General features: G+C 45.0%; 1 protein-coding gene across 3 annotated transcripts in view; it reads right to left on the reverse strand.

Annotated features, from left to right (window-relative positions):
* Positions 1-12,017, reverse strand: part of CAMK1D (calcium/calmodulin dependent protein kinase ID) — a 237,155-nt gene extending 225,138 nt beyond the window's left edge. The window contains exon 1 of one of the 3 annotated variants that reach the window (XM_065049282.1): positions 11,280-12,017. In XM_065049282.1, the coding sequence (XP_064905354.1) occupies positions 11,280-11,371 (92 nt within the window). In that variant the 5' untranslated portion in view covers positions 11,372-12,017. The remainder of the gene's footprint in view (positions 1-11,279) is intronic. The other 2 variants (XM_021298229.2, XM_005510296.4) reach the window with 2 other exon arrangements.
* Positions 12,018-12,457: the final 440 nt, after the last annotated feature.

The raw sequence follows: 12,457 nt of genomic DNA on the forward strand, positions 1-12,457 counted from the left end.
GATATAGCCGTTCGCAACCTGAGCGTAAGAAGTACAAAATGCGGCTGTTCCAGCGCTGCTGAGTAGCGCGGGCTTTTCTTGACTACCAAAGGGAAACCTCCAAGCTGTGCACATCAAAGGCTGAATTTCACAGTCGCTTTGTGCTGCTACAAATGGTTTAAGAGAAAAGAAAATCAGAAGAGAAACAGGCCTGGTGTGCTTTTGTGTGCTACCCTCTGACTTCAGGAAGGTCTATCGGGAGCACTAAGCCAACAAACAAGGAGACATCTAGGAAGACATTTTACAGGTGCCTTCCAAAGCCAAAACTGTTTTTTAAGTATTTTTACTACCAGTCTCCCTCTCTTTCTTATTTTGCCTTGACTGTTGAAGTACTAGAGTTATCTAAGCCACAGTTTTGTCCCTCAGCTTATTGCTTTAAAAAAGCAGAAAAGGGAATTGATTACAAAAACTAATGCACCCCCCACTAAAATGACATTGGCACAACAGATTTTTAATCAACGCAACTTTGCAACTTGTAACTGTGCTGTAGAAGAGGGTAACAAGCAGTTGCCATTACCCTGTGGGCAATGGTGTAGACCAGAGTTAAATGTGGTTAGTGAAGATGCTTCAACCACCCCGTCTACAAAGGGAAATCCCTAACAGGCTGAGACAAACCTGACACCAGGCACAATGTTGGTTAATCCACCCTCCATTTGCTGAGGTCAAGTTTGCACCCAAAAAGCTCTAATACACCCCATCTGCTGCACGCTGCCTTCATTTCCCTACATGGAGGTTGTTTTATCTAAACAAAGTCCCCAGCTGACCCAAAGGAAGACACTGTGCTGTCTTCCAGATGTGCTTCCCAGCTGTGTACACCTGCAGAACTCAACTACAGCATTGCACCCACCGGAGGGGTTCGTGTGGGGTTTGGATGGGGGACAGAGTGGTGATTCAGCATAGCAGGGGCAACACAGAGATGGAGAAGAAGAGAAGGAAGCACCATCGTGCTCACTTCTTACTTCATTGGGTTCTCCTCCATGAGCTAATGAACAAGTGGGCGCCACACAGTTCCTGTTTTAGGCAAAGTGAGTATTTTCCGTCTAGTATTTAGGAGGAGCTACCGAAAGTGTTTCAGAAATGGGCTGTAGGGGATCTCGGGCACCAAAAAGTCAAGACCTCCCACCTTTGAGATCTTTCCATGGTCTCTGGTCACAAACTAGGCAAGGTCAAACACCACATATTTGAGGAGATGTGGAGCACGACCAAAGTCATCTCTGTCAAAGGTGACAGGGTGGGGAAAAGCCACTGTCCTCCTTGCATCGCTGAAAGCAACTGACTGATGAACAAGAGCAGAAACACACAACCATTGCCTGTACCCAAGTCTTATCTCAGTAGATGGAAGGACACAACGAGGCGTCACAAAAACATCTGTCAGGAAGTCACTGCACAGACAGAGGCATTTAGAAATGAGCTAAAGCCAGTCTGCATCCAAGGACAAATACCTCCTCATGTCTGTGGATAGCCTCATTCTGCATTTTGGGCTAGATCCTTATTTAAGGATAACAAAGCTTAGGTGATATAAACAGGCATGACTCTTCTGCCTTCACCTAAATGTAACCCAAATATGAAGAGAAATTCCAACTACAGAATAAATTAATCATATTTACAATGTTCTTAAACAGTTTTTATCAAATGACACAGGTAATTCTCTATGTGTTTATTAATAAAGCCGAACAACATGCTGTGTGGCAAGACACTAGTACTATGTATCACTGTATATCACTATATAAATAGTATTTTAATGTGTGTGTTTATACACATTATATACACATAGACACTATTTATTTGTATGTATATAAAGAGCTCCTACACCTTCATCATAACCACATGGCAATGCAAGATGAAGATGTCATGGCATCACAACATCTCCAGAGCAAACACTGGCACTGAAGCTGCCAGTCATTTTATTGGCCCTTGATTGACAATGATTAATTGTTGCCTGGTGCAGCACACAAGCTATCCTGTCCAAAGGACACGTGTCTATGAATTTTTGCAGTTGTATAGCTCATTAACAAGCAGAGGGACCTACCTGTCTCTGGAGTCAATTAAGCTAAAAGCATCCCATTTAGGCTCGTCTTTCTTGGCATTTATCTGTACGTGAATCCCATTGCTCTGATTTGCCCCAGACCTTTCCCTTTTGGTTTTGCCCCAGTGCAGCTCCACTCACCTGCAGAACAAGTCTGCTTTCAGCTTTAGTACTCGTTATATTCTCTTTCAGCAGTGCCAGGAGGGCACAGGTTTTCTTTCTGGGCACAAATCATCTCAGCTGTCGGTTAAGAATCCTAGAATCACTTCTTTCCATGAAAAATGTAAGATTCATCAGAGAAACTCATTCAATGGACTTTTCTACAAAGCTCTGTGAGATTTTTTTTTCAGGGTCTCTCTCTTAAGAGCACAGGATTTATGTCCATTATATAAATTACACAGCTACAGTCAGGAAAATTAGTCAGTAAAATTACTCCAGCTACACCTTAATGCACCCAAGAGCAGAAGCCTCCCTGAAGCACCTGTGTGTCCTGTGCCTACGTGCCTTTGAGAACCCTGCTCTTTTCTGCTCGTTTCTTGGCACCTTCTCCTCCAATATCTAATCATATAACCTGCTTCCTAAAAAGTATAAGCCATAAGTCAACTTTGTGACATAAGGCATTTCCCTTCTTTCTAAATTACTCCTCCCTCAGTGTCTGGGTAATTTGGCTGATGGAGTCTGCTCCATAAATGTTTTTATCTAGGCATCTTCTCATGGTGCATCAAGCAAATTGGCTAGAAAGTTAAATGTTATTTGCCTCCCTCTTCTCTCCCTAAAGAAGGGCCCAAGTGCAGCAGTCTTCTAGTAGAAGTTTTTGCATTGTTTTGTGGTTGCTTTTTCACATTTGGGAGCATTTTATGTTGTGAGGGAGAGCTTGTTTGCTTCATAATATTCAGGTTGCTATGTAATTATGCTAGAGAAGGTGTCTCAAAACACTGTGTCTTGGTCTCAGAGAAGGAGGTGGTGTTTTTAACCATGATCATCATCAGCCCATGGAGAAGCTCAACAGTGTCAGATCTTCTCAAAATATTTTGTTGAACAAATTAATTACAACCCTATGGCAAGAAATCCCATTAATGCAGAGGTGTGAGGCTGACAATGATCACAGAGCATCTTTTAGATATCTCAGGCCCCGTCTACAAAATGTCCTGAAGTAAAAGACAAAGCCTTCGGATTTGTTTGGGTACCGTGCAAGAAAACAGAGTAAGGAGCACAAAACAAGTTTCATACATTCACAGCATCCCCTGCCACTGACAGCGCACACCGAGCACTCCGCTGTGCCTGGGATTCCCGACACGCTGCAGGCTCCATGGCTGGGCATATTGCACTGACTGATGTATGCTCAGAGGCAGCAGAAGACAAGAGTGAGCAGTGGGAGGAAATCTCCAAGCCAGCTCAGTTTAACAGTGAAGGATTATTCAGGGATGCTCTGGCAGTCTCTGACAGCTACGGCTGAATTCAATTATCAGCCTGTGCCTTCCCCAGAGGAGTTTTCCACGTGGCTGTAAATCCTCTAAGTGCTTTTCTCTCCCCACCCGGTTCCTCACTATGTTTTTTTGGTATTTCTGTGTAGTTTCATTTTTTCCACAGTTTTTCTTCCAACAGCTTCCCTCATTTGGAACAGGCTGCCCAGGGCAGTGGCAGAGTCACCATCCCTGGAGGTGTTTAAACGAAGTCCTTAGGGACATGGTTTAGTGCTGGAGTTAGGTTATGCTTATGGTTGGACTTGATGATCCAAATTGATTCTATGATTCTATGATTTCAGCCCTTGCCCATCACAGGGGGGATGGCAGGGTCACAGCTAATGAGTCTGGCTGGAAAGTTGAAGCCTGGTCCCTTGAATTATCCAAACTGGGACGGGAGGATGGGATCCTGCTGGGAGCAATCCCACATCGCCCCAAGAACCGCCGGGTCTGCTCCAGCTCTTTATAGCTCTGGGAAGAACTCGATTCCTCTGAGCATCTGTGAGACAACACAGCAATAAAGCGTTCACACTGATACCGACAGCATACAGGCAGTGCCTTGCATCTTCAAACCTTTACTAGTTAAAACTAATTATATTGGAAGACCCAGGGTGAATCACATACAAATAAATACATTTTGAAGATGCTGCTGCTGACATGTTGGCTGCTATTAAAAGCAGGATGGTCCATTGCATAAAGCTGGAGTTAAGATTCGGGCTCATCTCTGAGTTGTTCCCATCTTTAACAAAACAGGGTTAGCATTTTTGTCTTATTTATTTAGGTTATAAATTCTTCAGGGTACGAACAGTCTTTCCCTCTGGTGTTTGTAATATTCCTAGTACAACAGAGCCCAATCTCATTTGGGGCCAATAAAAGGCATAGTAATAAAACCCCTTAATGTTTTAAACCCTTCATATTTCACTTGCTCGTGTCCAACCCTCAAATACACATCAGCTTTTCAGCCTTTGCAAAAATAAACATGAGGGGCTACACTGTTTTATTCTATGCTATTGTCCAAAGCTTGGCCGTTTGTGCAATTGGTAATGTGGCTGGTGGGAGAAGGGTGGCTGCATTTCTCAAATGTGCCATTGGGGCAGCAGGCGGGTTTTAACCACAGCGTTCAGCTCAAACACATCAACATTGCAGAAAGACTCTGCAGCACCAGGTGGTACCAACCTGCCATGCCTGGGGAACCCTTTGTTTGGAGCTCCTGGGAAGACCTGCAAACCTTCATGCCCCACCAATGAACAAGGGTTGTATTACCCTCCTGACGTGTTTTGTCCAAACTGCTGCATCAACCCTCGCCAAAACAAAACACAGAGATTAAAGGCTCCCAGACTTTCCACAGTTCCTGACCTCTCTGTTACCAGCCATAGATTAAATTTTGAGGTCCTCTGTACTCTGACAACGGAGCTTCAGATGTAATTCCCAAATTTTGGGTGCTCAGGCTTGAAAAAACACCCAAAACTTACCTTCAAACATTCAACCTAAAGTATGGCAAATGCAAAGAGCGCAAATGCAAAGGGTCTGGGAGAGAGACGCCACAGTGGCACCCACCCTGTTGGCACTGCTGGTAAATGTTCATGTTCATTTGCATCACTGAAAGCACCTCCCTTTTGTTCCCCCTGAAAACCATAACCAGACTGAAGCTGCTCAGTTTATCTCCAATTGTGAATATACAAAAATCAAAATAAATCCTCAATACATCTAAGGATACCACATGTTTTCTCTCACATGCTGCTTCTTCTCTTTCAACCCTTGGAAAAGGTACTTTAAGAACTATCTTTGTGGTTCTGCAGTCCAGTTGTCCAAAGCTGTTGATGTTTGGAATGTGACATACAGTATTGCCCAGGAGAAGACAAAGCAAAATCAGCGATCTATTGTCCCAGAGGATCTCCAGCCCCGTGCTCAGCTGTTCCACACTCAGATCCAAAAAAGCGCTTCCCAGTAGCTTTTCCTTAGCACATCCAGTGTTTATATATATATAAATATATATATATCTTTTTAACTCAGCCAAAAAATTCTGCTAAAAAGTATTATTTTAATTTAACCTCATACAATCTGTTTGGTGAGTAATGCTGGCATAAAACTAAATACACAGCTTTCAACATGAAAATATCAGTGAAGGACCTTGAAAAGTTTATTAACAATCTGTTATTTATAGTTTGATTTTTTAAAAATGATTGGCACAACATTCAGAGGAAAATTATAGGAGCCGCCAAGTCAGATAACGAAAAAACATATCAGTGTTAAGATTTGATAGAGAGATTTTAAGGAACCGTATGATTGCTAGAAAAGATAAATACTCTGATTGCTATTTGTCAATCAAAAAAAGCCCAATCACACACATGTTTGCAAATTATTGTTATCGACGTTAATTATTATTTACAGAAAAGTGCTGTAATACAAGGTGGTTTGAATTCCAACAAATATGACAGATCGCTGCCCCAAGGAACTTTTTATCCCTCCTTTCTCATTACCTGTTTACTAACAGTACCCATTTAGTCCCAACTTGTTTTCTTGCTATCTAAAATGACTAGAAAATTAGCTCCTATTAAGTAATCATGAATATAAACTATGACTCACCGGTTAAGTGAATACCATCACTGGCAATAAATACAGAATCCTATTATAAATGCTTGTTATTGTCAAGCAAACCAAAACAATACAACTTTATTCAACATAAATTGTATCCTTGGATGCTTGAAAGGCTTAAGAAACTCTGACCAATATTCTGCATGTAGTCAGAATTGTGTGTGATGGGCAACAAAAATAATTGAGGTCAGTCATAGAGAAGAAAAAGAACCAAAAAATACATGAAGAGCTTATTTCAGCTGCTATGTGGAAGCAGACGGAGGGTGAAGGAAGCAGACAGGCTGCTCCAGATGGCAGGAGAAGGCGGTTCTCACACCCACTGTGTTGTGGCTGTGATGGGAAGAATGGATTTTTGGTTAAAGGATTACTATGGGACTCCAAAGAGTTGGGTTCATCCACTGCCTCGCCACCAGGTCTCCAGACCCTCCAGGTTTTGCTTGTTGTGATCTTCAGGGTGTGAGCTACCTCTGTGGCTCACAAAAAATACCGATATTGTTCGGCGTGCCTTGCCTCCAGCTCACATCTGCACAAAGAGCAGTTGTGGAGTTGGCACTAGTTATACTGAGGTCCTCATTAGCGGCAATATTGAGTTTTGGCCTAGGCAAGGATCAGATTGTGCTGAGCGCTGTGCAAAAACAGGGGGAAAAAAGCTCAAGCACCCTCTTCCAATCCTACCCAAATGGGAGCTCGGATAGTACCTGAAAGTGAGCAGCCATGGGGCACCTCCACCAGGACCTGTCCTTACCACCAGTGTCTTCTCAATGGTGGAAGTAAAGGCTGACTGCCTGGCCTGAGGCACATAACCTCCACCAGCCTGGTCCCCCATGGAGGTCTGAGCAACCAGCAACAGATGGTTGGAGGCATGAGGTGGACCCGTCCATGAAAAGCCTGAGTGTCAGTGGGAGACTGCATGCAGGAGAAGACACTATGAAGGACGCAAGAGGACAAAACCACAGTAGACAGTGCATAAGAGTTTGTAACAGAGAGGGGGTGGAGGCGAGGAAGAAAATAGAAGTGAGAGCAGGACATGGAGTGATTGCATTTCACATAACAAACAAGCACATATGGGTGTGTAGAAGAGTCATGAAGAGTGTCAGGAGCCCATCATATGACATAAGAGTATGGAAGAGACACAGGACACAGATGAACCCAAAATTATGGTAAAAAGCAGAACAGCCTGTAAGTTTACCCCATACTATATTTTAGGGAGCTACTGGACACATAATGAAGCATATTTGCCTTCCCACTCAGCTCCTACTACGTTATGGCTATATCCATGCAACCCCCTATGCTATCATTATTAATCTTTAAGGAATCTAACACCTTATTTTTAAGGGCAGCACCAGTATTTCCATAGTTACTAAGCCTGAGCCTTTCTAGCCATGATAACTTCATAATAACTCTAATGTCAATAAGGCCTAATGAGAGACAGAAATGCAGGGCTGATCCAGTCAGACAGACCAAATGACTGTAGGCTTTCCTCTTTGGCTGGTGGATGACATGGTGTATCTCATTACCTCTTAGAATGCCAAAATCTGAGTTTTAAAATGCCTCAAACATAATGTCATTTAGATATGGAGAAAAAATGATATTTGAGTGATCAGTCATCTTCTTATCGGATTCCTGGTAATGTGAAACTTGCTGGGGCAGAAATCCCCCTCTCCAGACAGACCTGTGAGTTGATCAGAGCTACAATAGGTGAATTTGTGGAAATTTTAAAAGATAAGCAGATAGTCAGACCCTCTTCTTTCCTCAAGCCTACCCGCCTTCACTTGGAAGGAACCCTAAATCACATCAGCTGAGGATCTGGCCAGCTGCTATGATTTCATTTTAACCTTGATTTACCTTGTGTATTTTTTCCTAGCTACTTTTTCAAGATCTGTAACTTCACTTTCAGTGGCTCAGCAGTGAACAGGCCCAGTTTCAAGAAGAGGTGCCCCTGGAACCCGCAGGTACAGAGAATGGTTCACCACCATGTCACCACTGTCACATACGGACCAGCCAAACTGAGACAGCTCAAGAATGGATCAGGACCATTACATATTTTTTATATATAGCAATACATTAAAACTTATTTTATATATTTATATTGCATGTACATGCCATGTTTTCTTGATTAACATCACCAAAATATTTTGTTGACACCTTGGCACACCCAAGATGTTGCAGCTACAAGGTAAAATCGCACTTACATAGAGACTGTAAATACCGACCAGGGTAAACACAGGTTTGGGTACCATCTGATCCAGCCTCTGCACTGATGGTCGCTTCTTTAGGAAAACACTATTGCCCAAGAGCACTGAGCGGACAACAGACCTCAGCTATGGAAGAAAACAATTATTTGGATGGGAAATGCTCCTTCCTTACACCTGGAGGTGATGTCCAATTCAGGATGCTTATTTCAGTATCATTGTGGCTGGACATGATTTGCAGGGGCATGTAAATAATTCATTCCAGCTCTGGAAGAGAGAGCTGGGTACTCATTAGAGATTCCTTGAAGCCCAAATGATAGAATGATTAACCGAGTTAGGATCATTTTAATAATTCCAGCAATTTCAACTCTCCCATGTTAAAGATCTGCTGAAAAGCTTTTATTCAGACGAAAGCCTCCTTTCAGGAAAAAAAATCATTAACACAGTATACACACAGATTTAACATTCTCAAAGCAATACACTTAAAATAAATTTAAAGCTTCTATTTCACTTTCCTCCCTGATTTGGGGGTTTAATACTTTTCGTTCTCTAACCAGTTTTACCACAGGCAGTTAACACTGCTGCATGCAAAAAAGCTGCTTTTCCATTAAAAGTGATTTTAGCACTTTGGCATCCTGAAATGGAAGGTGGCAGAGAAATGCAAAATAGAGCTAGTACGCTAATCCATTGCTCCTCATCTGAGAAACCAAGTTTGTCACTCCAAACCCATCCACGCTAGAGAAAAATCTATTAGATGGTGAGATAACTGATGGACGCCCAACACGGTTCAACATTACAGCACAGGAGGGATCAAATGAGATTTTATCTCTGATCCTAAATGATGCCAGAGGAAAGCATTTGTGTCCAGATGCTCTAAAGGTATTTAGACTTAATTACTTAATTCCTATTTAAGTACTTTTCTATCAATAACTAAGAATGTGTCTTTTCATTTGGACTCCCGCACCCTGCGTACCTGCTGCTGGAGCTGGTGAACAAACAAACCTTCAGTGGGAACGGAACAAGTACTTTAATGATTCACACAGTGATAGTCTAAATGTTTCAGGAGTTTCACACCCTGGTAAGTCACACCAGAGCTGGTAGGAACTGCAGGTGCTGCGCTGGTGGGCAGCCAAGGACAGAACCAAAACTCAGATTTGGATCTTTAATTATCAGCCTGCTCTTCGAAATTAAGGAATGCACGACAAGAAGGGAACTGTTGTGTAGGCAGTTAAATGAACATACTTTCATAATTGATATGCTTACGTCTGGAAAAGAAAACATCTCCATTTTCTTTATACAGGCCCAGGTTTGTAATCCCGTTATTTTAATTTTCTAAAGCTTTCTAGAACTGTTAAGCTTAAGAAGTTTACAGCTTCCACGCTAATCACAAAGGACTTACTAACCAAACTGTGAGGCTCAAACAGTGGTTAATAGTTTGAGACACTAACTGGTCATATTAAACGAATTTCATTTGCAACAGCCAGCCTAATAACTAGTAACTCTGACCAGCTTCACGTTCCTGGGGACCTCTAACTACTCCCATTGACGGAAGTGTGATACAGATCAAGGCCACAAAACTTATTCTTCCTGGACCCCTTGAGTGACACAACTTAACCCTTGTAGGTGGCTTCATACAAAACAACCAGGAAGATGAGAGACAGTTGTGTAAAGGAAACCACAGCAAACTGTCCTGCAGCCCTAACGAGTCTCTTTGCATTAAGACTTTTCTCCCCAACACCCTTTCGCTCAGGGAGGGAACTGCACCCCTGAGGTGACAAGCAGAGACACGTCTCCCCCTGCACACTATTCTGACCACAAAGACTCAGTGAGGGCAATGAGAACACACTGTAACGCTGAGTTCTTACGCTGCGCTTTGCTTCTTCAAAGACCGGGGCAAACATTAATTTCATTTGCTAAGTCAGAGGTTTTCCGAGGGCTACGCTACCAGCTCGTCGCAACAGAGCTGCCTGACCCACCTCCATATTGCATGACCAGCCTCATTCTTACCCAGTTTTTCATAGGAAATCAGCGAGCCCGTGAACCAGAAATACTCTGTTTATAGAGAGCCCTCCCTTGGAAGCAGAAAGAAACTGAAATATTACAGTCGAAACTTGTTCAACCGTATTTTGGAAGTGGCACGCGGAGTATGACAAGCGCTACTTGAGATTAACGATGCTTCGTTTGGAGACATGCTTAAAGTTGTAATTAAAGCAAGGGAAGGGGGGACACAGCAATGAAGAGCACTTCCGATACAACTGAAATTCAATTACACTGTACATATATACAGCAGCCCATATGCTGACCTCTTTCAGCACTCCCGACTCTCCAACCCTACAATATCCAATAAGTGAAAATTTGTTTTAGCAAAAATAAAACTCTTTGCTCAGCCAAAAAAGCATCATCCCCCACCCCGCTCCCTTGCACCATCTGCGCATGTTTATTCTCAGCCTTCTGAAGAAAAATAAAACCCCAAAACTCGAACGTTTTACTAATCTTTATGCCCCGCCACTATAAATAACAGAAATAAACCGCAACAACAGTTAAGCAGCGTAGCTCAAACACATCCAATCCACTCCAATTATTTCTGCTCGTCTGTCCACGAACAGACACAGCCGTCGGCTTTAGGGGAAAGCGTGCGAGTCAGACTGCGTTTATTTACAGTTGCACTATGAAGAAAAACCGTTTCCCCACCTCCTCACTGTGTGAATTTTATAAAGCACAGGGTTTGGGGGGAATATATGTATTGGGGTGGGGGGAGGTGTCAGCCCAGCGCCTTCCCCACAGTTCTATTTTCCTCCGTGTTTCCAGATCCCCCCGACTTCTTGCCGGGATGGACGAGCAGATCGCGGAGCGGCACGCATGGCTGCACACGCGAAAATACACGCACCCCCACGCACGCACCCGCGCATCCCCTCGCAGAAGGGACAGTCCCCCCCTCTCCCTCCACCGCTCCCCGCCACCTACGTCCCCAGCGTCTCCTTGAACTCGAAGATCTTCTTGATGTCCTCCGCTTGCTTCTTCCAAGAGCCGCCGCCGTCCCCGTTCTCCCGGGCCATGGCCGCGCAGCCCCAAGGATGCCGGGCGGCACCGACCCGGCGTCCGGCTTTTGCTTTCTCTTCTGCCGCGGCAGCTGCTGCTGCTGCCGCTGCCGCTGCTGCTGCTGCTGCTGCTGCTGCTTCTTCCTCCTCCTCCTCCTCCTTCTTCTTCTCCCCTTCCTCCTCCTCACACTTCCTGCCCGCCGCCGCTTTTATTTCCTCCGCGCTCCTCGCGTGTCACTTTTCCTGGGCTATTTCCTCCCAACTTTCTCTACCCCTCCACACACACCCCCCCCCTCCTTTTCTCTCCTCTCCCTCCTCCGCGGAGTCACTCGCGGGGCTGTCCGGTCCCTCCTTCCTTCCGCGCCTGGCTTGGGGTCACTTTGGTCCCTAATAAACCCACCCTGCGAAAAAAGTCCCTTTTTGTTGTTTGTTTTGTTTCGGTTTGTTTTTTTGTAGGGAGGTCACAGTTTCCCTTCCCACCCCACCCGTGCGGGGCCCCGTGGGATGCTCAGCCTCCCGGGCGCGGTGCGGAGCGGCCCCGCCGGCACCGGGTGCAGCGGCTGTGCGCGGTTGTTATGGCAATGGGAGGAGGAGGAAGAGGAGGAGGAAGAGGCAGGAGGAGGAGGAGGCAGCCCTGCCGCTGCTCTGCTGCCTGGCGCTGCCCCTCCTGACTGAATGACTGGAGATAATTCGCATTGCACCAAAACCGCGCACGTCAAACGGGAGGGGAGGGAAAGCCAAGAAGAAAAAAAAAAAAAAGGAAAGCAGAAAATTAAAAAGACACACTACAAGCGGCTGTGCTGCCTGGTCGGGCGGGATGCGGTGCCCTCCTGCCCCACGCACACTCCTGCGATGCAAAAATTCACCCTACGCAAGGGCCACCACTACCCAGCGCTTCCCCCGGCAAAGCGAGGGGCACACACCCACCAGGGTCACCCCCACCCCAGGGTCACCCCCACACCAGGGGCACCCCCAAGCCCAGACGCAGGGCGATGGGCGCCTCGCAGCCCCGTGGCCGCCCCAACATCGGCACCGCACACACACACGCTTGGCCCCGCTGAAATTATTGCTAAAAGCAGGTTTGGGTTTTTTTTCCTCGGCGAC

Source organism: Columba livia, chromosome 1 (genome assembly GCF_036013475.1).
Source record: "Columba livia isolate bColLiv1 breed racing homer chromosome 1, bColLiv1.pat.W.v2, whole genome shotgun sequence".
Lineage (NCBI taxonomy): Eukaryota > Metazoa > Chordata > Aves > Columbiformes > Columbidae > Columba > Columba livia.